This window comes from Centroberyx gerrardi, chromosome 8 (genome assembly GCF_048128805.1).
Source record: "Centroberyx gerrardi isolate f3 chromosome 8, fCenGer3.hap1.cur.20231027, whole genome shotgun sequence".
Lineage (NCBI taxonomy): Eukaryota > Metazoa > Chordata > Actinopteri > Beryciformes > Berycidae > Centroberyx > Centroberyx gerrardi.
Window position 1 is genome coordinate 9,108,966 of NC_136004.1, and position 27,489 is coordinate 9,136,454.

Consider the following 27,489-nt stretch of genomic DNA (forward strand, 5'->3'; position numbering starts at 1 on the left):
GCGACGACGACTCGGTGCTGGAACGGGACGCAGTGAAACTGGCCTCGGCTCGGATATGACTAATGTTTATTTGATCGAGGTTTATTCATTGCTAAGTAGTTGCACGACTCTTCGAATGAATCTTTGGCTTTTAAATTCCCATCACTCCTTTTATTGGTGAGTCCGCCGGCTTGTCTTCGTTCTTCGGTGTGTTTTGACAGAGGCCTCCGTTTTGGGGTCCGCCCTCCATCTCATAACAACAACAAAAACAGTTCCAGAGAGCTACGCTAGCTCAACTAGCTAACGTTAGCTAGCCAGCTTACTGGCTGGTCAACGTTAGCTAGCAATAATGGCCACGCCGAGTACTTTTAGATTGTAAAATAAAAGCAGATTGCTTGCTAGTTAATATTAATATTGGTTGCGTGGAATCCAAACAACTACTATGGAGCCAATGTTAGCTAGCATTACTTGACTAACGTTTAGTTTTGATTGATCATTAACGTAGCAATACATCTAGCCAGAAAGAAGGAAGAGCAGTAATTGTATCCATTGACGTGAGTAGTTAGCTATCTGACCAACCTGTTAGCCTAAGAAACGTTAGCTAGCTAGTCTATGCCCAAATTGTTAATCGTCGCTTAACGTTAAGTTACAAACATTGTTGTTACAGAGCAATTGGCTTGCTAGTTAACGTTAGTTACCATGTACCATGTTTGGATATGATTTCTGGATAGCTAAGTTAGCCGGCTTATGTTTAACTACACAGATGTCTTTCTGGGCAACAAACGTTAGCTAACGTTAAACAAGTTAATGTATTTGTGTTAACGCTAACATTACAGAGTGGTAACCTGTAGTGGACTCTAGAGTGTTTTTTCAGAAACAGCGTTAGCTTAGCTAACGTTCATGCTTTTACATAACGGTAACGTTAGGTGAATCGTTATTTGGTGCTGCTGTTATATTCAATACCGTTATATGACAGTTTGTGTAGTCAAGCCAGCCGTGCTGCTAGTCACTATGCAGTTCGCCGCCTCAATCAGTCATTGTTTCTTCCTGGTGCTTGGTCATCTAGTTGATTGGGGCCATTTGCTCGATAACGTTGCAGGCTCTGATGCATGGTGGCCTGTCACGGGATAGGAGTAACGTTAAGGCTCTAAGGGGCTTAGCCTGCCCTGTGTAACTCTGAACACAGAGCCAGACTGAGCCGTAGCCATGGGTCATGAGCCCGCTGCGGTAAACATAGCCGTGTGTGTGAGTGCGCGTGCATGTGTGTGTGTGTGTGTGGTAGATATGCTTTATCAGTTAGCAGCAGCAGTGAGTTGGGTTCCTCGGTAAGTGAAATAATGACCTCCCTTGGCTGCTTCACACTAGTCTCAACACCCAAGCGGTATTGAGGGCCTTGGCTGCTGCTGGTGCAGTGGAATTTTTCATTGCCTCTGCTAAGCAAGCCCCCTGGCATCTTAAATGCTCCAGAGAAGGTGTGCAAGGTCCTGAGCCTCTCATTCACTGACCTTCTGAGATCAGATTTCAGTTTCTGCAAGAGTTGCTGACCTTTTTGCTGACTATTTGTGGGCCTGTATGCTAAGAGATCCGAGAATGGGTTGCGTGTTTTGAACAGAGATGTTAGAAGATATCGCTTTGAACACCATCTCCATGTAGTCTAACGTGCAGAGAAAGACATGATATCATAATGTTCTTGGCGGGTGATATTTAGACTGTTGTACACAGGGTGGGAAATTAACACCAGCCACCAGCCAAATGCTGTTAAATGGTTGGCTCTGGCAAGTAAGTACATTTGCTCGACCAGCTACTTTGGCAGGTAACCAAGCATTGTTTGAGGTTTTTTTTTTCTATTCTAAGAATAATTTGTCTTTTATACTGTTAACATTGTCATACGTTAAATCAGCCTGTATTGACCACAAGCCCAGGAGGTGGCAATGGTTTAAAAGCTTTATTTTCCTATCAAGAAATGATCGGAAATTGGGATGCACCTATTGAGAAGGAAAAGTTTTAACATGCTTTTGGTGGCCTAAGCTATTTCAGAAGGTGAATGTTAGATGAGCAGTTCAGGTGATTGATTGAAGTACGGCTGTATGCTGGCTGGACTGTAGACAAACTGCTTCAAGACCCAACTGGCTTCTTTCCATTCCACAAATGTGTTTAAGTGGTATCTCTCACCTCACTTGCAAGCTGCTATAACCACCAGTACAGCTATATTTGCCAGTGAATCAAAGGGACTATTGTAGGTTGAATGCTGCAGTGAAAAGTCTGCTGTTTGCAAAATATAGAAGAGTTTGTAAGGAAAGCATTTGCTCATTATTCAGTTCCATGCTTGCCTTCATTTTCCACAGATTTCCATGTCCTACTTGTGAGAGTTTCAAAACAGGATCATCAGGACAACTCATCGTCCGTTGCTCATTATCTGTGGTAAGTCTAAATGGTGGTAGACCTAGGATATATCAAGTTACTGTTTTTGTGTGGCGACTTCAGCTTTCTGCTGTTTCTCTAACAGTGGTCACAAATAATTGCGTCTCTCTAACATGCCCCATATGATGCCAACTGACTGAATATGTGCCGCCCATGCCTTCCATTGTGGTGACGCTTAATGGGGGATTGATTTGCTATTGAACTTTTGAACATGACTGCCCAACCAGGGTCTCACAATCTAGTGGTCGATTGTAGGCTCCAATCAGCTGATTACCAGTTAGGCTTACTCTCTGAGGAAGTATGAGCCATTCGTGCATCTTGATACTAGCATACGTCATTCACAACAACATATAGCCTAGACAGTATGCCACCTGCTTGACCAACCTTTAAGATTCAGCCAGTCCCTGTATCATTTGTTTTCTCATGAGCTCCTCCAACATCTGCTCATGTCCACATGCAGTTAAACCAAATGCCAAGGGAAGCCATGTGGAGAGTTGCAACACAGATCAAGTATGCTAGCTAACCAGCTAAATGTGTTGCTTTCATTTAGCTTTCTGTCTGTAACTCGTCAAAAAGTAGACTACAGCTAGAAAGAATGGAGTTAGTGTGGCTTATCATTTCAATTAGTAATGTCATCCAAAAAGGATGCGGCGATCTGCAAGATGAATCTGAAAAGGTTCTCTTTGAGGGTGAGCTGGTAAGGTACTGGGTGAAAAAAGCAATTTTCATCCTTTTCAAAGTCTAATTAGCTTTGTTGTTATTTAGATTAAAAACATCAATCTGCATTGTAAAAATCTTGCTTATTCCCAAAACTGATGTAAATCTTAATAACAGCAATTGATTTTTAGGATATTTCTTAAAGTAAACAGTTATATGTTCACAGTCAGCAAATTGGCTGTTTAGGAATGTTTGGTAACACTTCTGATAAACATGAAAAACTGACCTGCTGATTAGTAAGACTACGTCCTAAATACTTATTGATATTAAGAATATTTCAAAACCAGTCATTGATATTGATGCTCTCCCCACATGAGTGGGGTGGGGACAAAATGCTGTTGTGGTTGTTCGACAATCTCCTAAACAGTGACCTGAAGTCAACATTGCTGATATTTTAGGTGTTGCCAAATAGCCAATAAGGTTATGTTGTTTTGATAATGAATTCTGTTTCTGCAAGCATTGCTTCGATCATTTTTAAGAATGACCCCAATTGACACTGTCTCCGTAATGGCTCACCTCAGGCTGGAGAGGAAAAAGTAGATCTTAACTTAAAAAGGTTATGCACCCCTGCTTTAGAATAATATTAGACCGAATGTAAGTAGGTGATTGCTGCTTTATGTAACTAAGTGCTAGCACAATGTAGTGTTTATTTGTGTTTTCTGTCAGTTTTACTTGTCCATAATTGTCTGTTTTTCTCCTGCAGGCTGAGGTTTGGGTCCAGAGAGGGAGGCCTGCGTTCCTTGTTGGGTGACCCACACTCCTTCACAGGGGCCATGGTAAACTGCCTTCTCCTCATGCATGTTTTGGACAATAACTGCTGTCTCTCCTGTGGCCTGTGTGCAGTCTGCAGAATCGGAAACTCTCCATTGATTTTCACTTTTAATCAGCTCTGTTTACCAGGAGGCAGACAGTTACGACGGCCACAGCAGTGTCAAAGTTCCACCCAGGCTGCTGCCTCAGCAGGGCAGCTTTCAATTTTGACTGCTGAAATTTCAGTTGTAGTGCGACATCGTGACATAACCAGCGGAGTGGATGTGTTGCCTGTCAAAGTGTGTATGTGTGAGTTGTTGTGTTTTTTGGCATGCCGCTCTGCGGCTGCCCCCTGGCTGGCCTCAGCGCGCTGCTCCTCCAGCCATGGCGACGTTGTGTATCAGCTTGGCTCACAGACAGCGGTGGGCCACGCTGAGCCAGCATCCCACAGGATGTGCTGCCGCTGTCCATTATCTGCCATCTCTGTAGACCACCTTAATCTCTCTTTGTCCCAGCCATGCTGCCATGCTGCCATGCTCTGCCTGAACTCGACTCACTCATGGCCGCTCCTATCCACCCATAGGCCATAGATTCCTACAGATCTGTGTCAGCAAAAGGCCAGACATTTTTTTCCACCAATTCCACTCTGCTTGCATATCCATGCTGCACATTCCCAGCTGAAAGATGTCCTCTGTGAAGTTATGAAATGCATGTGACAAATATATGTGACTTAAAATACTCAGCCCTCACCTATGCCTACAAGACAGATTGCTTGTAAAGATTGCCTTTAAATTAAATTAAATTGGACCATAATTGCATCTGGCCAACCAAAAATTGAATTTAGATCTCTGATTTTATTTCAGGCACTTGAGTGGAATAGATTACTTTGGATATTTTGGGTTGTGTGAGGTGGGTTTTGAGCACTGTGACGATGGCACTGTGTTACTGGCATCTACAGTAACTTGGCTACACAGACAGGTGTACCAGGGGTGATGATAGTAACTCGGCCTGGGCCGCATGTGGCAGTGTGGGTGAGGAGGATAGGGCCATCGCACAAAGCAGCATAAATGCAGCACCGTCAAGTTGGTCTTAAATCAACTTTCTGTTGAAATAGGCGTTGTGACATTTCTGTCATGTCCAAATATTGTGAAAGCCAATTAGATGTTGTTAGTGTGGCTGGGAAAATCTGGGCAGGGCAAAGCGAATGGGTAACACCCTCCTTTTCTTAAATTGAGCAGCATTTAAGCAGCTCAGTGGTCGACAGTAGAAGGCTGGTTGTATTGGGAAGCTCCCAGGTGTGAATGTGTGTGTAACCGTACAAGACTGTGACAGGGCAATAAATGAGTAAATGCTCAGCCAGCCTTCCCTGGATAAAGGTTACAAAAGGCATGTGAAAACTAGTGTGAAATATGAGTGAAAGAAGATTGTGGTGTTGAGCTGATGCTAATTTGGTGATGGCTAAGAGTTGATTTTCTGTACAGGAGGAGGAGGGGCAGCAGAGCTTGGAGTGTATCCAGGCCAATCAGATCTTCCCCAAGAAGTCCCCCGTCCTGGAAGAGGAAAACATGCAGGTGAGGACACCGCTGCCCCGGCTGCTTATCTTGTGCTGTAAAGCCTTGCTGACTTCACAGTTATGTGTAAATATGTGGGTGTGTCCCTTCTGTGTAATCAGTTACGTAACCTGCATGCCCAGGCCGACTTCAATTCACTTTCAATTTGGTCAGTCCAGGCAGCAGGTTGTCTTCAAACTTTTAATATAATGAAAAAATAAAATAGTGAAAAAACTTGTAGAACTAGAAGGGCACTCGGAGAACGCAGACCTCCGCCAAGGTTCGTGCTATTATTGCTTGTTCGTGAGTCGGATCCGGAACCGCTCCAAAATGTAATGGGTTCTTCCTTGGCCCATGCTGCACCCTTCCACGAAGTTTCATGAAAATCGGGCCAGTAGTTTTTCCGTAATCCTGCTAACAGACAAACAAACAAACAAACGGCACCGAAAACATAACCTCCTTGGCGGAGGTAACAAGAAGGTTGTCATTTTTAGCCTGATATTTAAGAATGAACACTCCATCATTAGAAAACAAAACAACAGTTTCTATTTAAATGTTTTTAAGTTGAATAAATCATTACATTGAAAGTGAGCTGATTTACCTATCTATAATTTGTCACAGGCACACAGAGTAGAGCCTGGCTGTACGCATGTAGGGCTCCTGAATTAGTCATCTACAATCGTATATCATGATTTTAGTTTCCTTAATAATTGTAGAATATTGGCAAGATTGAAACATTGCATTTCATTTAGAATGTCTGTTGTAGTTGAGAATAGTCAGCATGTTGATGTAAGATGCACAAACAGGAATAAAAAAAAATTGTTTCTGAAATCATCATGACTAAATAAGGATGATTGATAATTGTGGTGACAATATCTAATGAAATAATTGATCGTCGCGCAGCCCTGTGTGTATGCCGCCGTCACCGGTGAACTGGTGCTGCAGTTTGCTTTGAAATGTTTTCATCTCCTGCCGTTGCTAGGTGCCCTTTCCTGAGCTGCACGGGGAGTTCACAGAGTATGTGGGGAGAGCAGAGGATGCCATTATCGCTATGTCCAACTACCGCCTACACATCAAGTTCAAAGAGTCCGTTGTCAATGTAAGTACCTCTGAAAAGTGAAAAGTGGCCACAGATACAAATAGACGGTCTTCCAAACGACTCAAAATAGCCGATGAATGAATTACATTGTCTCTACCCAAGGCTGTGTAAACGTGCGCTTTAACATTTTATGAATGGACAGAGCTGCGGCCAGCGTGCCAGTGTTGTGATGGCCAGGGCATTCAGAGCTGATGGGCATTGGCAGCAGCGGCGCGTGACTCTCTTCACCAGCTCTGTTTCTACGCTCGCTCGCTCGCCCGGCTTTCTCTCTCCCCTTGCCGTTGCCATGGTTGCAGTGGTTCCATCGGGGATGCACAACAGTCTCGTCCTCTCTCCCCCCTTTCACCACGTTAGAGAGAGCCCGGCTTTGTTGCCCGTGTCTGGTCACGTTCTAAAAACAAACCCCTTCCCATCCGCCATCACTAGGATGTCTCACTGCACTACGTTTTCCCGTTTCACAGAAATTGCTTTCTCATTCTCTTGCTGTTGTACCGTCTTATTTGTACTGTGCATTATGTATATGGATGATATTTTGATAATTTGTGACATGTTAATATCTTGATTCATACACCCAATATATATTTAGATGTTTTATAGCATACTGGCCCTAATGTTGCACAGGTTACCGGTACTAAAAAACTTGCCACAGTATTGTGATTTGAAACAGAGGTATACTAGAGTTTTTCTAGACCTGGTATTCTATGTTGTGTTTCACGTCACGTCTCATCGTCAGCTTGCATAAAATTCACTGAAACACGTTTTTTATGCACAGATTACATTTTTGCCATATAGCCTATTTTTACCAGAAATTCATGCTCTAGATGGCTTTAGAGAAAGCATGTGCTGCATTCAGATGACCATGCTGTTTTGCTGCTGGCATGCAAGAGCAGGGAAGTTGTGCAATGGCAAAATATGTGCTACAGGGAAATACTTAAAGTAGTTTCAGTTCTCCCTCTTTGAAATTATCTTCTGTGGAAGTGCAAAATAATATTTACTCATATTTATTTCATTTAAAATGATTGATGAATGATGATTTCATTTAGGTTATTTGGTCTCAATTTTGATGTTCTGTTTGTATTGTTGTAAAATTGAATCTGTGATAGTATTGGTACCAAGGTTTTAGGCCTCATAGCAATACTAACTGGACAATATTTTCTTAATTAGCTAGCATTGTTCAGTCAACCAGACCAGATCTCCATGTGTGTTGGATTTTTCCACTGGTTCTGGCTGGTGGGTGCAGCCCAGCATCTGATTGTTTTCTGTTGCTTCTGTCAGCCAGTCACGTGTTGTTGGGTTTAATTGGACCTGAATGAGCCCCTAGTCCCAGCCTCACATCGCTGCTCTGTGTTCACATCAGACAGAGCCAGTGTTCTCCTCACACATATTTGGATGGGATGGTGAGGTGTCTGAATCACATGGCAGAGTTTTCAGAGCCCGCAGATCTGCCAGAGGGGTGGGAGGTGCCGAGAGAGAGAGAGAGCATGAGGCTGTTAACAAGCAGCCCAGGAATTCTGATGGCGGCCAGATTAGGGATGTAGATTAGAGAGCAGGAATTAAGACACGGCAGCAGGATGCGAGAACGTCAGAAACGTGGCGACAGCAGCACAGACACACACAGTTTAAACTCAGCATCTGTCATGTTCGTAATTGTTCCCTCTGTTTTGTTTTGGATAGCAGAGTTGTTGTTGTGAGGTGTCAGTAAGTACCCAGCAGCGCTGCACGGCGTGGAGTGGTTGAGATGAATCTGTATAATGTGTGTGCGCCTGTCTGTTAACCGGCTGGTGACTAGAGGAGTAGAGGTGTGCTCATCCATCCTGTTTACGGCCAGGTGCTGGATTAAACTAGACTTGATGCACAAATGGAACAATATACCCACACATACCATTCAAGCGTCCTGTCTCTGAGTGCAAGGTTTACCCCAACAAGGTCTTTATGAGGCAATTGCCCTGTCATTTCCTGACAAAAATCTTGTTGGCTGAGTTGTTGTACTAAAGTATTGACCGCTTGAATCCATTGCGTGGATATGTTCTTACATTTGTGCTTCAACCTGCTGATGACTGCCTGTCAATCATGCATGGCTTTGGACTGTGTGTGAAAAGCGAAATCAGCTACACCTTTTCTAAAAGCCAACTGCACTGCTGAAAAGTGCTCTTAGCTAATTAACAGAGCTTAGTAAAAGTAGCCTAGGTATTTCCCTGCAGTATTCAAAGTATGCTCATAAGTCATAACCACACGACAGTTCTGTACTTTGGATATTATTTGCCTGTAAAAGATAAGACTGTAACTTTGGGCCATCAGGGTGCAGATACAAGCTCTTCAGGATCTAGTACTAAGTGTTCATTTTCATGCTCCCATGCTTGGCCAGAGTTAAGAAGATTATGTATATTAACAGAGCTCAGGGAGATGTGAAGTGATGTAAAAAATTTATGGAAATGTACCTTGACAAGCAACCTGTGTGACTGGTTTATTTTTTAGTGCCATGTCGCGGGGATGTTGATTTCATACAAATGAAATATATGGAATGAAAATGCAATGTTTGATTCTAGGCATGATGGCGTTTTACTGTGTATCGCCAAGTGTTGACCACTACTAACTCCCCTCTTTCTGTCTAACTTGCTTGGAATGTAAATCATTTGTCAGTTGCAGTCTTCCACTCTGCTTGTACTGACTGCATGAGTTTGATTGGTACATTTGCAGTTTACTTAATTTCAGGCGTCCCTTTGCAAGGCTAGTGTGGAGCACATGCCAGCTTCCATCCGTGTGAGAAAAGCTGAGCTTCTACCTTAGGGTTTCCATCAGAGTGTGACTGGGTGTGAAGTTGTCCTCCCCTCTCTGTTGCTCCGCAGGTCCCTCTTCAGCTCATAGAGAGCGTGGAGTGTCGCGATATGTTCCAGCTCCATGTCACCTGTAAGGACTGTAAGGTTGTCAGGTAGGACCGGTGACAAGTTCACGCCACCAAAACAAATCAGCAGTTCTTACATCCTGTTTGTGAAATTACACCGTACTAGGGTTGGGTATCGAAAAACTATACCTGTAGCCACTGCACCATGTTTTGTTTGTTTATTTTTAATATCGGAATTGATCTTAACGCATTAATGTATTGAAAAGCCTCAAATTGGTGGGGCCCTGCAATGGGATCTCAGGCTTCCTACTAGCCTAAGGACATTTGTATTGAGAAAATCAATTTGGCATGGTCTGCTACCATTTAGAAAAGCGTACAGCATTAGCAATTTTACAGTTAATAATTTACTCTATGGCAGCGTCAAACATGCTTTCCTTAAATAAAGGAAAAAGTTATTATTGTCTTAGAATAATATTGGATCTGCAGTATCAGAGTACAGGAATTGGCATTGAAATGTTTTTTAACAATACTCAGCCCTACTCCCTTACCAAGTGTCATATAGCCTGTTTAGGGTGTGACGTTGGCCTTTGGGTTTGATTCCCAGGTGTCAGTTCTCCACCTTTGAGCAGTGTCAGGAATGGCTGAAGCGCCTGAACGCAGTAGTGCGCCCGCCCTCCCGCCTGGAGGACCTCTTCTCCTTCGCCTTCCACGCCTGGTGCATGGAGGTGTACGCCGGGGAGAAGGAGCAGCACGGCGAGCTGTGCAGACCAGGTAGGCCGCTGTCTCTCAGACGTCCTCAGATAACCTCGGCACAACCTCTGCTCTGCTCTGCTCTGGTCTTATCGTACATCTCTGCTCTGTAGGTGAACACGTGACCTCCTGGTTCAAGAACGAGGTGGAGAGGATGGGCTTTGACACTCAAAACGCCTGGAGGATATCTGACATCAACAGCAAGTTCAGGTAATGGCGGCCTTCATTCAGCATACGTAGCCTTCCGCTGTGTTGATTTCCCTGACTCCCAGCTAGAAGACAGATCCCTGTCCTCTGTTTTCATTGGCATACAGCACAAGTCAGACTGTGTGTGTTAGACAGTGGGTGGTTGTGTTATTGTACTCCGCTGGTGCTGCGCCCTGGGCAGATAAGGGCCCAGCCCAGGATTAGGTGTCTGTAGGCAGAGGCTTTGTTGAGCCATCACAGCCCTTTGGTGCTGTTTCTCTCTCTCCCTCCTTGTTTAACCGCTGCTCTCTCTCCCTCGGCGCTGCCAGGCTTTGCTCCAGCTATCCTCAGCAGCTCCTGGTGCCAGCCTGGATCACCGACAAGGAGCTGGAGAATGTGGCGGCCTTCCGCTCCTGGAAGAGGTTTCCTGCGGTGGTTTATAGGTTGGTCTGTTTGTCTCTGCACGAGTCCTTTGAGCCAGCAGGTTAAGTTGTTTACTGCCACACGGCAATGAAAGGCTTCCTTATGCAGCGATAGGCCTTTTTGTTTTTGAAGGAAATGAAACCATCTTCAGATATTATCCTTACGACTATATCAGTGCCACTGTGGACAGGTTGGCAGTTTATATTCGGCGGGGGGCAAATATAACATATATGATTACAAATGGATTACTCCCCAATCATTTCTTACTTTGCCTCAGAATGTTTCAACAATGCCAGAACCACATGAGAGCACCAACTTAACCAATAACATGCACTGCATCGCAGGTTCAATGAATTACGGTCATTATAGTTGACCAACAGTCAGTGCCTGACAGCATTAAATATTTGTTTTTTGAAAACTACACCAACCAGAAATGCCAGGTTTGAATGCCAGTTTCATGCCACAGCACGTGAAGTAAATACGAAACAAATGTTTACTTGGGTGGCTGTAAAGGTACTTGGGCATCCAAATATGGTAAATACTATATCCTATCTAGGATATAACCCACATCTCTGTATTGCTGTAGTGCATGTCCCATCAGCAGCAAATGTCATTTTCTTCCTGGAAATAAGATTAGAGCCCAGATGGAATCGGTATGTACACGTTTTCAGACAGTGGACTCTGTTTTTGTGTCCCTACTGACTTCCCTGTTGCCCTGATCCCCCCACATAGGCACCAGATCACGGGGGCTGTGATCGCCCGCTGCGGCCAGCCAGAGGTCAGCTGGTGGGGCTGGAGGAACGCCGACGACGAGCACCTCGTCCAGTCCATCGCCAAGGCCTGCGCTGTGGACGGCAGCTCCCGCAAACACCTCGCCAACGGCAACTATACCAACGGCACCGACCTGCCCGACACTGACTTTGGTAAGTGCTCACGCTCTCGCTCAGTCCCTCACACTCTCACTCACTGACATATACACCCCCACACCCACACATACACATACTTCCAGCTGAAAACACACAGACAGATGTTCCCAGTGCTGAAGCCTTGCTATCTGTGTGGATTTGCAGCAGACACTGTTGAGCAATCCAACCTGTCAGGGCTTGTCTGAGACAGCAGGCTCATACAGACACATGGATCACAACTCTGACGGATATGCCTGTGTATAACGAATTCACATCTTAGCGATAGATTCAATGAAGGACTCGTTCACTGAAATGGCATTCATTATATTACAATAAATCCTGTTTAACAGAGACACTGTCGTGTTATTTGATTCGTTTGGTACATCGTAGCGTGGTAAATTGTGCAGAGGCTTGATCCTGCTGTTTTCTGTCTGTATCAGAATCCTCCATGACCAACAGCTCAGAGGTGGAGACGCTGGCCATCCAGCCACACAAGTTACTGATCCTGGATGCCAGGTCCTATGCTGCTGCCGTAGCCAACAGGGCGAAGGGGGGAGGCTGCGAATGCCCAGGTAGGTCCTTTCAACTCAGTCCCAGGGCACGAGCAGAATTAGGTCAACGTGTACTGTGGATTCAGCAGCTCAGTTAACCACTAACGCTGTTGTTTTCTATGCTAAAATAAAAAAATCTCCACTAGTTTTAGTTTTCTTGGTTCTCACATTGTTTTCCGCTTGTTCCAGAGTACTATCCAAACTGTGAGGTTGTGTTCATGGGCATGGCCAACATCCACTCCATCCGCAAGAGTTTCCAGTCTCTCCGTTTCCTCTGCACTCAGATGCCCGATCCAGCCAAGTGAGTGTTTTTTTTATGCCTCCAGCAGTGCCTCCAGCCCCAGCCTCCCCGGATCCCAACTCTGAGTCACAGCTCTACAGGCTGAAAACTATTACACCCAAACGTCTACAGCCCCACTGTAGTAACTGTAGTAACTAGTAATCACAGCTGTGTTTTGGCCTTGGCCATACATCTGCGCCCGATTTAGAAGGCCTGGCCCAGCCCCAAGTGGAGGATCTCTTTCCGTCTGCACTCCCAGATTCCACTCTACAATGATCTGTAATTGAATCACGCTGGCTCAAGAGCACATTGTTGAAAGTGGTTAGAAGATCAAATCAAAAGAAAAAAGAAAAGAAAAAAACTTGTGACTTGGAGCAGACTCAAAAATCCTCTAACGCTAGATGTTGTAATTTGATTCTATCTTTTGTAAAGAGACCTTATTCAAGACTAGGCTTTGTGATAATGAATGCATGCGGTCAGTGGTTCAGCTTGTGAGTAGTGTGATACACTAGAAGTGCATATACTGTAGTAGTGAGAGTACAAATTGATCTTGATACAAAAATCAGCAGGTTACATTGATTTTCCCCAAATTTCTGTGATCTGTCAAAAGCTAGAGCTAATTTCTATCATTATACAAAGTATGAATGCTATAGATAGTCTTGACTTCACAGATATAAAAAAAAAGAAAGGTAAAACCAGTATTACAAGTTTGTCTCTGTCCCAGACGCTCCCAGAATATAGACGATACAAACGCAGCAATAAAACAATAACGCAGATAAGAAAAATGAAAGGAGTGAAACATTAACACATAATTGAAGTAGGACAAAGTGTATGCAGGGTTCCCACTGGTTCATGTAATTTCTATTTCTATCTAATTTCTATCTAAAGAGGTGTTTTCCAGACAGGGAAAGTCAAGGAATTTGCTAAACTCTCAGCGGAAGTCAAGGAATATAAGGGAGTTTTAGAAATGGGCCATTTTACAGGAATATAACAGAATGTATTTTGCAACTTGTTTAAAACATTCATTGCATTAGATGGTGTTTTTCAGCTGTTTTTCTACAAGGTATCCCCACCTGTAGTGGAAACCAGACCGTTTACCCCTATAGAATGTTTCTGAACTGTAAAACACCATTGACAAACCAGGAAGGAATAAACTTTTTAGGTCACAGAAGCGCTCCGACTTCGCTATGGAAAGTCATGGAAAAGCCATTGAATTTGACATCTGGGCCACATGGGAACCCTGCGTAGGAGATGAACGAGGTCCCCTGATGTCTTTGCTCTGTTGCTGTGTGTGTGTGTGTGTGTGTGTGTGTGTGTGTGTGCGCGCCTGCAGCTGGCTGTCTGCCCTGGAGAGCACCAAGTGGCTGCAGCACCTCTCCCTGCTGCTGAAAGCGGCCCTGCTGGTGGTGAACGCAGTGGACCGCGACCACAGGCCCGTCCTGGTGCACTGCTCCGACGGCTGGGACCGCACGCCCCAGATCGCTGCACTGTCCAAGCTGCTGCTGGACCCCTACTACCGCACTATTGAGGTAGGGCTGAAGACTGCTTTTCTGACAGACTGTAAACTCCCATGTAGGGTTCATATCCTACCCTGACGCTTCACCACTGAACATAACCGGGGTTCGTGTCCCACCCCCGACCATGACCCCCAAAACACTGTTAGATGTACCTTGCATTTCTGGGTCCATTTTGTTGTTTGGTGGTGTATTTTTCTTATTCCTGTAGATAACTGGCCAAACTCACGTCACATCAAGATATTTCCAGTGCAGCTACAATGGAGTTTGACAGCAGAAAATTTTCAGCTATCTAAAAGATCAGCTGTAAACATAAGGTTTTGGTGTCAGTCCCTCAGTATCAAAGAGCGAGGTCTTCTATCTAGACTCACCATTTAGCACCAACATTCGACAATTATATATGGAGAAATCCATTGTAGAAGAGACAGAGAGACACATTTCTCCACTGAGAGTAGCCTCAATAGACCAGAATGCAATGCAACCACAAGACAAGACATGTTATGAGTAAAGGGTGTGACTTTCACTTTTTCTCGACTGGAAAAACGCTATCACTATGGTCTTTGTCCACCTAAACATATAACCAACAGCTTAATGCAATGTTCTCTGGGGGTTGTCACATGGCATTCTGGGAAAAGAACATTGCAACACTTCATCACAAATAACTCCTGGAATGCATTGAACATAAAAACCGATGATATCTAACAGTGGAAGAGTATCTGAGGGTGGATTTTTCCTTTAACCTAGCCAGGGTTCACATCCCACCCCAACTGTTCACCCATCACCCTAGCTAGGGTTCATATCTCACCTCCACCCTTTGACCCCACCCACAGACACACTGTTCTTGTTTTTATTCATTGCTTACATTTGCATTTATGTTGTAAATCGCTTCATAGCCCTGGTAAATAATAGTTATTACCATCAATATATATTACTGCACCTAAGTGAAATATCATGATGGTGTGTGTGCAGGGCTTCCAGGTCTTGGTGGAGACCGAGTGGCTGGACTTCGGACACAAGTTTGCTGACCGCTGTGGCCACGGGGAAAACTCTGAGGACCTGAACGAGCGCTGCCCCGTCTTCCTGCAGTGGCTGGACTGCGTTCACCAGCTGCAGAGGCAGTTCCCGTGCTCCTTTGAGTTCAACGAGGCCTTCCTGGTGAGCGCCACACTGGCTCGTCGTGGAAATCAAACCCAATGACCTCAGACTCTGAAACAGACGATTATGTGCAACAGAATGTTTATATTTAGATACATGCAAATGACACGCCGATTCAAGTGTGTTCACGTTGAATATCCGATTGTGAACCTCTAATGTGCAATTACCTCCGCGGCTTGTTGATATTTTTCGGCAGGAGTCTCTTTTTATTATCATACCTGAGGTGTACGCAAGCCACTACATGTCAGTTTGTGTGTGTGTGTGTGTGTGTATGCAGGTGAAACTGGTGCAGCACACCTACTCCTGTCTGTTTGGCACCTTCCTGTGTAACAGCGGCAAGGAGAGGGAGGACCGTCACGTCCAGGAGAGGACCTGCTCCGTCTGGTCACTGCTGAGACCAGCGAACCGCACCTTGAGGAACATGCTGTACTCCTCGCACTCGGAGACCGTACGTTCAGTCCGTAACACTCCTCCGTGTCTAATCCTCGGGGCGCAGTGTACTGCTGGTTATGTTTCACGCTAGTCTCAAATTTAACCTAATGAAACTTGGAGGCAATAGTGTTAATAATAAACTTAACAAAGCACTTTTCTGAAGTGTAAAGCATGTTTAAAAAAACAAGAGAATGATTGAAAACCAGTAAGACAAATTATACAAATGAACAAAACATACAATCAGAATACAAAAACAAATTTTGTCAAAGCCTGTCTGTGAAAGAATGTGTTTGAAGAATTGATTTAAAAGATGAGGAGTCTAAGCTCTTCAGGCAGGTTTTTCCAAAGCCTACAGTCCCAGACGACAAAGACTCCAGATTATTGTGGGGAGGACGTTCCCCACAGCACTGTATTTCATAATGCTGCTTTAAATTCACTGTTAACTGTTATAGACCCACGCTTGATTCATGAGTCGTCTTGCCACCCTCCGGGAAGCAAAGCACATTTTTGTGGTTACACTGTTGTTTTTGTGTTTGCATTCCAGTGTGTGTGTTTTTTTGTCTTTTTTTCATTGTCACATGTATTTTGTACTTCATATTCTCTGATTTTCTTGTCAGATCTAACTGTATTTCCATTGTTTATGGTGGTCATTCTTATCAGCATGGATTTTTCAGATGGATTTTTTGTGTTTTGCTTTCTTTCTGTTTCCTGATCACATCCCTGGCTAAGCGTGTGTCTGTTGTTGCAGGTTCTCCACCCAGTGTGTCATGTACGCAACCTGATGCTGTGGACGGCGGTCTACCTGCCCAGCTCCTCCCCCACCACCCCGTCCGACGACTCGTGCGCCCCCTACCCCGTACCCGGTGCCAACCCCGAGGACGCTCCCCTGGGCAGGTGAGCCTGGCACGCTGGCACCCGACCCCCCCTCTTCCTCCCTGATGTAAGATAAACCCAGGTTGAGGGCCCCCACAGCCAGCGGGGCCCGAACTCCTCTGCTCAGATACTGTGATCTGATTGGACCCTCGCAGTCATGGATAGCTGAGATCGTTTTATGCTCTGCTTATCTCATGTCTCATGACAGCCACGGCGTCATGAAAGAGGAACAGGAAGTGAATCGTAGCTTTATTTATGTTTTTATGTTGACTTGGTTTATGACAGAGAACACTTCTGAATCTTTTTTTTATTATGTGAGCTAGTTTGTGGGCTTTCTTGATGATAATTTTATGGGGATGAGATTTGATTGACATGTTAACGTTAAATCTCCTGAATCACTTAATCAGTGCTTCCCTCATCATTTTCCATTCGTAGTTATACATTTCTTCATACTGAACATTCTGTAATGATTAACTGATTATGTGTGCGACTGCAGTTTGAATCATGGGGCCTTAAAGACACTGAGCCATTGTTAAGTGATGAAAGGCTACTTCCATGCATAATCGGCTCAATTCCTCTCTGTTTCCTCCTCCTTTCCCTCAAGACGTCCGAAGACTCGCTCCTTCGACAACTTGCCCAGCGCATGTGAGCTGGGAAGCTCGCTGGCTCCCAACCGGCGCTCCAGTGACCCGAGCCTCAACGAGAAGTGGCAGGACCACCGGCGCTCCCTGGAACTCAACATGGCCGTGGGGTCCGAGGGAGGGGGGGGCCAGGATCAGGAGGGCCGGTGTAACGGTCAGCCCGGAGCGGAGCCTTACCCGGACACGGCGGACTCCGAGCTGGACGACAGCCCCCAGCCCCTGGGCCCGCGCGCCGAGCTCGGACAGGGAGCCTCCGTGGGCCCGGAGACAGCAGGAGAGGATGCGGAGGAGGCTGAGCTGTCTGTGGCGGTGGGCGTAGCGGAAGGCCAGATGGAGAACATTCTTCAGGAGGCCACTAAGGAGGAGGCGGGAGCTGATATTCAGAGAGAGGCTAATGTGGCTGTCACTCACGTTATTAACAACGGTGACACAGAGTTGGAGATAGAGGCAAACATGGAGGAGGTAGATCAGTGTGCTAAGGTCAATGGGACTGAAATGCAGAATGAACCACTGTCCAATGGTCACCATCCAGAGAATGGTGTGGTTGAGGCTGAGGAGGACGGCACCTCTCTAACCAGTCCTGCTCCACCCACAGAGATGGCAGAGGGACCGGAGGAGCAGGCAGCTGAGGTGACTCAGATTTCAGAGGATCTGGTGAAGCAGGTTTTAGAGAACTGTTCTGCCCAGGAGGAGCCCAACCACAGACCCAGTCAGCCCGCCTCAGCCCAGCCAGAGCAGCCCGCGGCCCACAGAACTATAACTAATGGCTTTGGGGACGAGTCCCCTGAGGAGCCAGGGGCTGTTGAGACGGCCTTCACAGAGCCTGAATCCAGCAGAGACGCGTCGGAGCCGGTGGAGCAGGCGGATAAGAGGGCCTCCCTCATGGAGAGCTCCACAGAGACTCTGACTGAAGAGGCCTGCAGCAGGCTGGAGCTCCCAGCACAGCCGCCCGTTTGCCCTCAGCCCTGCAACGAAGGCAGGAGCCAGCCCCCCTGCCCTAGGAAAGAGAACGGGCTGGAGACGGAGGCCGAGCACGGGGCCACCAGGACTTTAAACGGGGGTGGCAAGCGACCCTCAGTCAGTGCCTTTCAGTCTGCGAGTGCTGAGCCCGGCAGGGAGGGGCTGTATAACGGCGAGAGCTCCGACGGGGAGCCTTGCGGTGGACCCCACTGGGCCAAAGTGAACGGGGAGCGGAGCCTGCTGAGTCGGCAGGTGTCCCTAGTGAGCTGCAACTCCCTCAGCTTCCACCCCCGGGGCATCTGCTCCCAGCACCGCTGCTGCCACGCCCCGCTGGGCCGCGCCGCCGCCAGCCCAGAGCAGCCGTCCCGCAGCCACCTGGACGACGACGGGCTGACGCTGCACACGGACGCCATCCAGCAGAGGCTGAGGCAGATCGAGGCGGGCCACCAGATGGAGGTGGAGACCCTGAAGAAGCAGGTGCAGGAGCTGTGGAGCCGCCTGGAGAATCAGCAGCATGCCGGCTCCTTCAGGATCAACGGAGACATGGGAGACGAAGTGGTAAGATGCGGACGGATTGACACCGGAAAAAGTCCTTCTGGTGTTAATTGAACGAGAGCATGGTCTGACAAGCCTGCCTGGCTGTGCAGTGTATACTGTTCACATATTTTCTGAATTCATAGGTAGGGCATTTGTAACCCTCAAACAGATTACAAAAATTAAAGCTATTTCTGCAAATTTCATATCCTAAGAGATGCTATTTTTGTTGCCCTTTTAAATATGAAAGGCTGAATTTTGACATGCTCAACATCTGGTTTGGAAACCATGGTGGAAGACTGCAGTAAGATGAATTGTTCCTGCAGCTCCTTATGCCACTGTAGCCAACCAGGCCATTGTCATAATCCACCCTCATATTGATCCACTCTTATTGAAAATGAATGATATCAGTTTTACCATCTACCGCCAAATGCCATATTAGGGTAGAATGAATCTAACTTTGTCAGGCGTCAAAACAAGCTTCAGGATGACATTATTATGACGGCAACACTGAATGTTCGTCAGTAAGCCTTGTACCATGTGCGTCAGTATGCACAGTGAAACTCACTGGAACAAGACAAATCCCTGTTGTTTATCATACTTGGTGATTAAAGTGAGCTTGATTCTTATTGTCTGTGTCTTTCCTCACCTTTCATGCAGACCTCAATGACAGACTCGGAGTACAACCTGGACCCCAACTGTCTGTCGCGCTGCAGCACAGAGCTCTTCTCCGAGGCCAGCTGGGAGCAGGTGGACAAGCAGGACACCGAGGTAAGCAGCCAGGCTGACATAAAGATATGTGTTGGGGATGGGCAGCACAAAGCTTGTGTGGTGGTGTCTTTTTTTACCATGCCACCTTGGCCATCAAGAGCCAAAATCAGGTCAGTTTGTCAAGGGACTTTGCTCCTTTATACCTGTATGCTATCAGACTCCATCATGGTGTACAACACTTGAGAAAAAAGTCCACCCATAGTAAAAATGTATGCACTCATGGTAATGTAAGGCGCTTTGGATAAAAACGTCCACCAAATGCCATATATTCTATACATTATTCCTCCACTTTTACCGGTCCTGTCTGGTCATGTGACGGGCCATAGCTTTGCCTGAATTAAAGAACATGCCCATTGATTCAAAAGCGCCGCTCTTCCTCTGCCTTATCATTTTTGGCATATATGTGTGGATGTATTTTATGGGCTTCAGATCCTTCCCAAGGATGGCAGCTGATGGTTGTAGCTCAGCTGACCCGTAGATGAGTTGTGAACTGAGATTTAGCTGCACGTTGCAGGTCACCCGCTGGTACCCGGACCATTTGGCAGCCCAGTGCTATGGCTGTGAGAGCAGGTTCTGGCTCGCCACCAGGAAGCATCACTGCAGGTAACCACACACCCTTATCAGGCTGCAATAGCTTAAACCTTCAGTCGGTGTCCCTGTCATCGACTGCTCCTATCTGTCCTGTTAAGGCTTAAGGAGACACTTCCTCTGCTCAAACTTGCCGTTTTCCTGTTCTCCCAGTTCTCCTGTTTCATATTTTGAGTTGGAGAGTTGAGAGGTGTTATGCAGCGATTTGCCTAGTGCTCTCACAGGCATAATTGATTGGATATTGTCATTCAATCTGGCCGTTACTGTTATTGAAAACAGTTCATTGGGAATATTGGTGTATGTCCTTGGGTGCTTGGAAGCGTGTATGAGCAAGAGATAAATTGGATGCTTTTTAGGTCTCTTTCTGTCAGCTGGTGGCATTTCCTCTCTTTGGTATTCTCATTTCCTCATATCGCTGTTGTCTGCTCTTTACTTCCTGTTCTTCTCTGTGGCGAGTTGGGTCAGGTTAACCATTGACTGACAGAAGTAGCAGTAGGATATAAAGATTTACGCCTATCTGGACTTTAGTCCCTCTTGTTTACAACCATCTCCAGTTATGTCAGCACCATTTCTCACTCAGTCCTCGTTTAAAAAGCAAGAGGCCAAAATGACAATACTCTTCGACTGTGTAGCTTTGCAGCAGTTTCACAATTCTAGCTATCTTATCTTTTACATTTCATCAGCTGTTTTTTAAACTTTGTAAACCCAACACAGCTGAATTGGCTAATAGGTGTGGAGACATAGCGTTTTAGAAGGAAGTGTGTTTCAGTGTGTGCAGTATGGGCCACTGTGATGGCTGCTCTTATCCATTGTCTACCCCTCTCCTCCACAGTGGCAGGGAGCCTGTCCAGGAGGTCTGGTGAGATCCGGCTCCCCTGTCCCCTCCCCCGCCCACACCCTAACTCGGCATCGCTGCACCCTCCTAATCCTAACCCCTCCCACACCCACTGCATCTGGTTTCCCTCCATTCTGTTTTAGTTGGCAGCTCTCTTCAGCAAGTTCTCAGGGATATGTCTCTTCATTTCCGAGATGTATATGTATGAACTTGAGAGTGAGACCTTCAGTGGCAGGATATTCCCACTCAGCAGTTTGTAATTGGCTGCGACCATGAGCACGGTGCTGTTCGTGGGTGTGCTATGAGGGGTGGAGGGCTTTTCACCAATGCCTCAGATTATTGTTTCACCTGGAAATGTCAAATCAATGAGCTAAGTGTTAGGCCACTTCTTAAAAACCGTGGACTCCCTCACCCTCAACTCTCCTCCTGCCATAGCACCTCATCAGCACCCCGCCCCCTTGCCCCCCCTCTCTCTCCACACCCTGGCGGCATGCTGCCCCAAACCAGCCCCTGCATCTCACCTCTCACCAGCACAGCATGGTACTGGAGGCCACTCAGTCAACCTGGTACTGTACAAGGGCGGAGACATGAGACTCAGTGAATTAGATGCTTATGTTTTTTATTTACGCTGAGGGCCATATGTAAAGGGCAACATCCTCAAGCGAGTACAGGCAGGTGAAAGGGGCCACTGTGTGTGTAAATGTGTGAGCATGGCCTTCTGAACCTGAGCATGGGGATTTAAAAGCTGATGAAGCCTTTCTCCAGTGTGATCTGCCTTCCTGTCCAGTGCTGGTAATGTCTGTCGTTAATAGACTGAATATTCAATTTAGCACTGCTGAGTCTAAGAGCACCTGTGCTAACCTGGCATGTAGTGAGAGTGAAAATCACACAGCAGAGTAACTAAAACAGCAACAGTAAACAGCAACAGTGTGCAACACCTATGATGAATGAGGTCGTCTCATAACCATCCAGTGGCTTGATCTCTCTCACCCTCTCTCCACCTGTATTAACATGCGTCCTGGGTGATCGGATTGTAATCGGCAAAAACACAAAAAAATCACAGTTCCAACCAGGTATAAACTCACTGAACATCTGATCACCAAACCACCTCCAGGTGGTCAGAGACACATTTGGCCTCATTAACAACAAAGTGTAAATGCAACGCGTCTCCCGTCGCATATAGTGACTTTGTAAACAGAAATAATCTTCAGCGCACAGATCCAACCAGGAAGTGCACACATATCACACAGCTGACAGGCAGCTCGGACAGAAACATGCTTAATAATAATGGATTGTCGGGATGCTTGTGTATGGAGAACGTGTGATAAGATGTTTACTGTCAGTTTTTAGGGAAGGAAGTGGCGTGCGCCGCAACATGCCTTTTGGCGAGGGGAATTAGTTCAGTGTGCATACAGGAGACTCATTTTAATGTCAGGTGTAAATGTAATGCAGCCAAGTCATATCTAGACACAATCTGAAAAGCAGACGCATGGTAATGCCAGGTGTAAAGGGGCTCTAACTGAAACCGAGTCTAATGTTGACCAGTTTGTCTCCCCCTGCAGGAACTGTGGTAACGTGTTCTGCGCCAGCTGTTGTGACCAGAAGATCCCAGTGCCAAGCCAGCAGCTGTTTGAGCCCAGCCGCGTCTGCAAGACCTGCTACGGTAGCCTCCAGCTAAACTCGGCCCCTATGGACCTGGAGCTGGAGAAAACCATCACGGCCAGCTCCAACTAGGGCCAGGGGACCGGGACTGGGGACTGGGGACCGGGGCCTCCAGCCGCTGACACAGGCACACTGCTGAAGAAGAGCACAGGAGCGATACGGAATGTCCCGCGGACTTTGTGCGTGTGCCGCAAGTACGGACGTTCATGTGTATATACAGAAGTCGACGTCGCGGAGGAGCCGAATAGCGTGTTGGCGAGATGCCGAGCACTTTGAATGGCGGATATGCGCTGGAATGAATGGGCAGGAAGTGTGTGTGTGTGTGTGTGTGTGTGTGTGTATAAGAGAGAAAATGCACACGTTCGCACACAGAGGGTTTCCCGGCAGTGTGAGCGCACCGCGAGGCCGGGGAGGAAGAGGGAGAGAGAATGGACTTCCTGTTGCCTTGGACCAGGCGGGTAGAGAGGGTCATCTCACTGTGTTGCTGGGACGTTTCCCGGAGGGCTTTTGTTCATCTGAAACGTTCGGAAGCATTTCCCCACTTCATCCACTCTGCTCTACAAACTCCCACCGTCTCCCAGCTCGGGCCGCGTGCTTCTTTTGGACGGTGTCAGGTCAGGAGAGATGCTAACATGCTGTGAGCTGAATCCCAACTCAACGTGTTCGCTTGCAATTGAAGCTTTGACGCAAGTTGCACATTGGTGTCAGTTTGAGTTGTGTTCCATGTGTGTTGGGATTCAGGCCAAAGTGCCATGAGCAGGCAGGGGATGTTGGACACCTATAGAGGTTTGGTGTCTAATGGCATGTTGGTTTGAACTCCCTTCTTAAGGTTCAGGATTTTTTTTAAAAGTCTACCTTGGTGATCACTGATGGAAAATGCTCTTGGGATATTGAAAATGATTTTTTGTGTTTTTGTTAGTGAGAAATTAACAGTAGCTTGTTAGCAATGCTGCTGCAAGTCAGTGGGGAATGAAACCATTTTTCTAACACAAAATCACATACTTTTATGACTGAAGTCTTTTCAAGTACTTATAATTACCACAGTAAGAATAGTAAGTGGAATGGCTTGTTTGGATTTTGTAGGAAATCATTTCAATCCCCTTTGACTTGTACAAGCAAGCATTGCTGAAAGTGCTATTAGGAGGCTGCTATAAATTTCTCGAAAACAAAAACAGCTACAAGAGGGCTGGTTAGTGATCTATAGCATAGGCTTCTAAATCTCCTCAACCGCCCCTTTAACAGCTGACGACCGTTCAGCTCTTCCATGCTGATAGACTGTTATTATCAGGAGCATCTGCTGCGAGTGTAAACTAATCATCTGCAGTGGCGTTGTCAGTTTCTATCAGACACCCGATGAGCTGCAGGTTGGCTTCTGCCAGACACAGTGTGTAATCTCTCCTGTTAAACCCGCCTTCATGCCCTTCACTCAGCACGTCCCCTTTTATTACCTTACCCAGCAGGCACTGGGAGCCGGACGCCGTTAAAAGTGCACCTCTCACTCATTTTGTTCAGTCTCATCTTTTCCGCAGTTTGAAATCAGAAGCGATGTCGTGGCTGAAGCGAGACCGCAGGAATCCGGTAATATTGTACATGAATCTAACATGAATCTGAGGGAGCTTCAACTTCCGGAGACTCAGATTGGTTTTGAGGTGCGACTCAACATGGCGTACACACACACATGTTGTTTTGGGTGCCAGGCAGCCATGACCTCGGTTGTGATTTCCAGCTGGATCGGTGGACTGACTGTAACATGGAGGACACCCATGGGAGCAGAGGGGGGTTCTTGGCTTCTTAGTAATAGTCTGCCAACTCCACATGTAATCTGACTACCCAGCTTCACGTACCCAGAGACACCCCACCCTGCCTGACCACCATTCAATGACCTCCTTGCACACACACACACACACATTTTTTTGTAAAATAAATGAATGAAATAATATATTCAGATACGTATATAGCATTTAAGAAAAAAATGTATAGAATCCTTGAATAGTGGCTCACTAAATTAGTCACCAAAAAGTTTTGTTTTTTTTATTTCTATCTTTGTTCTCTTTTGTTGTTAATTGCAGAAAAAAAACCTATATTTGCAACCTGTTGAAGATACAGGTGTTTTTTGTTTTTTTTAAATAGAGGAGCAGGGTGTCCTGTTTTGATGCTGCAGTGGTTTTCCCTTTTAAATGCGATCCTTACTTTAACTTTATTTATTAAGGTTTTTTTCTTGAATTGCTGTTTTTAAAATCCAGACAATTCAATTGCCACAGGATAATCAGTGTTGATCAGTAGTGGATCTGCAGGGCCGGGAGAGTCGGCTCTGGTCGGCGGCTGCGGGGACGCTTGTCATTTCAATATGATTTGTACCGTCTGAGGGGGGAGGGGGGAGGAGGGGGGGGTGTGGATGCAGTTTCTAAAAAAACAGAAACATATAGCTACAGGAGACACGCAACAGACCTTTTCGGGCCAAGTGTGAACGCCCAGAGCTGCGATCTCATAACCTCGCATAACCTCTGTTAGGATCGGATTGCAAAAACCCAGTTGAAATGACAAGTGCGGCCCATAGCCAGTGAGATGCCTATGCACTGAGAGAACAGTGGTCCAAAACAAGCAACCTGAACCCAAACTATCCCCTCCCCACACCCCCACACACACACACACACACACACACACACCAACATTACTCCATTCAAATCCATCTACAAACACTACCTCTACTTTGTACACACACACAGAGCCTCCTTCACACTCGTTCATGCACACACCACAGATCCACACTGCGCTTGTAGTTGTCGAGTGACGCTTTACAGATTCACATCATCAAGAATGGCCTTTGTTGTTATTATCGAATCTGTGTTTTGCAAGCAATCAGCTGGAGCATTAAAGGTACAAAACACGACCGCAGACTATGTTCATGATGATCTTCTTCTCGAGACTGCCAATCTTTGATTCCTAATCATCCAGCTTGTCATGTTGGCGGTGGGCCTGCTTCTTCTTAACTTAGTTTCAGGCCAAACAGTATTTGCAAATTCTCCGGTTTTGTTTTACCTGGCTTAGGTGCCAGATGGGTCCGGTTTGCCACATAGGACAATACAATGAGTGCAAGAAAGTTTAGACGATCACACATTATTTGAACCTCAATTCACTTTAACTTGTGATTGGCAACATGATGCTATCTAAATTGTACTGAAGCCTCACCCATCTCGTGTTCCCGACAGGTTAAAAACAAACACTGAACCTTATTTGCAACTACTGCTTGATGTGAGTCTGCTGGTAGGATGAGCAGATCAGAGAAGTGTGTGCAGTGGAGCCGCTGTTTAAGGTGGTCAGCATAACAAGCTTGAAGTGTTCATTTTTTTCAATGCCCTTCTGTAGTGTTCAGCTTGTGTGTTTCAATGGCTTGACCTTCACTCCTTTAATTAGAAGGAACTGTTTCACCCTCATAGCCGAGATGCAGCAGCACTTCATTTAATACCCCAAAAAATGTTTGAACAAGCAGTTTCAGGGCAACCAGGGTAAGACATTACGTGTCGAAACATTGATTTGTTTTTTTATTTATTTGATAAAGTACCTCTGCATCAAGGCTGAAGGTGCAGCAAATCCTTCTAATTTCAATTTTTATTTCACCCTGACCAGCAGCTCACCCATCCAGCACTGCGCTCTCTCTCTTCCTCTCTGTAGAGTCCAGAGTACTGATCTGGGACCAGAACCCTGACTTTACATCTTGAATCATTGTTAAGTTTATAATGGTCATGTAAACCCGACCGGTGATCCTAGATCAGTGTTCCTGTTGTTGCAGATGTTTTATTCACAAAGGCCCAGATCTCAGAGCCTTTGAACTGTTTCTGGTCATCATCTCCCAAACTGAAGAGTTCATGTCCAAAATGTTATATATCCATTTGAAAAAAAATCATTACCCATAGTTCATCATTTAATATCTCTAAAATATAGAGGATCCAGTCTGTAAAAATTTTATCAGTGTCAACCAAGGACTTGTTTTTTTTAAATGACAAATTTATTTAGTCATTAAAAAAACCTCCATGCTTTGTTTTAACTTTGTCAGTCATTTTATACGAGAAGCTGTAACTTTTTTCAGATGGTGGATATCTAACTTTGGCATGGAACTCTTCAGCTGAAGTTTGTGTCAGAGGGCTAAATGAGAGTAATGTCCCTTTATCTGCAGTGTCACTGCTGCCTTCCTGCCCGGGCTGAGTGTTAAAGGCCGGGGCAGTTTCACCCATAGACACTCTGATAGGCAACAGCATGAATCCTTACTGTGTATTTTCACCGCCATCACAGGCATGTGGGGCACCAAGCTCGCCTCGTTCACCAATCCATGAATGTGAATTGTCTAAAAGGAAAAAAAAAAAACAAATGAAAATAAGTGACTATTTTTTGCACATTACATTTAAGTAGACACTGCCACAAAGTACATCAAAATAAAGCTGAAAATGAAAGTGTACCGTTCTTTTCAGTATCGTGACTGAGGTTGGTCGCCCCACAGAGGCGGAGGGGGAGGGACGGGCGTGATGGGCCGCTGTGTTGTGGAGCATCATGGTTGTATGTATGTGGGACACGTTGCCAGGATGATCCCTTACTACTACCCTTTTTTTTTTTTTCTCTCCCAAGAAGTACTCTTGGTCTGCATATGTTGTGTTTTTCTTCACTAACGCTGACGTTCACCTAGTGTCCTGTTGGAGGCGTCGCTGCAACGGCCCAGTAATCACATGACGTGACGTGGGTGTGTGCGTGTGAATGCGTCGTACGTTGGTGTGATAGTGTGTGTGAGTGTATCTGTGTCTGTCTCTTTTGGTGGAGACTGGTGCCAAGCAGTTTTATTACGGGTCTCTCACAAAGGGATCACTCATGCTTTTGTTTTATTTTCCTCCTTTTCCCTTTTTTGTTTGATAAGCACTTTCAACCCTCTCATGTCTGTCAGAGGACTTTGTAGCTGTACATAGCAATTTCCTGTAACAAGTGCTCCTTGTTAAGTCTGAATATTTTGTTTTGTTGAATTTACTTTGAAGAGCATTACATTGTTGTAGAATTAAAGGAAAAATAAAATAGACCAACCCAGTGT

At 45.9% G+C, this 27,489-nt stretch overlaps 1 protein-coding gene across 1 annotated transcript; it reads left to right on the forward strand.

The window, feature by feature from the left end:
* On the forward strand, positions 1 to 27,477 carry mtmr3 (myotubularin related protein 3). Its single transcript, XM_078285351.1, is given in 20 exon segments — positions 1 to 156; positions 2,325 to 2,400; positions 3,821 to 3,893; positions 5,349 to 5,438; positions 6,400 to 6,516; positions 9,363 to 9,445; positions 9,963 to 10,131; positions 10,134 to 10,318; positions 10,624 to 10,737; positions 11,450 to 11,640; positions 12,063 to 12,194; positions 12,363 to 12,474; positions 13,787 to 13,982; positions 14,937 to 15,122; positions 15,400 to 15,570; positions 16,303 to 16,448; positions 17,032 to 18,586; positions 19,223 to 19,333; positions 19,848 to 19,936; positions 22,319 to 27,477. Coding segments are annotated over 18 exon segments (3,822 nt in total). The 5' UTR covers positions 1 to 156; positions 2,325 to 2,400; positions 3,821 to 3,890; the 3' UTR covers positions 22,491 to 27,477.
* The last annotated feature ends 12 nt before the right edge of the window (positions 27,478 to 27,489 follow it).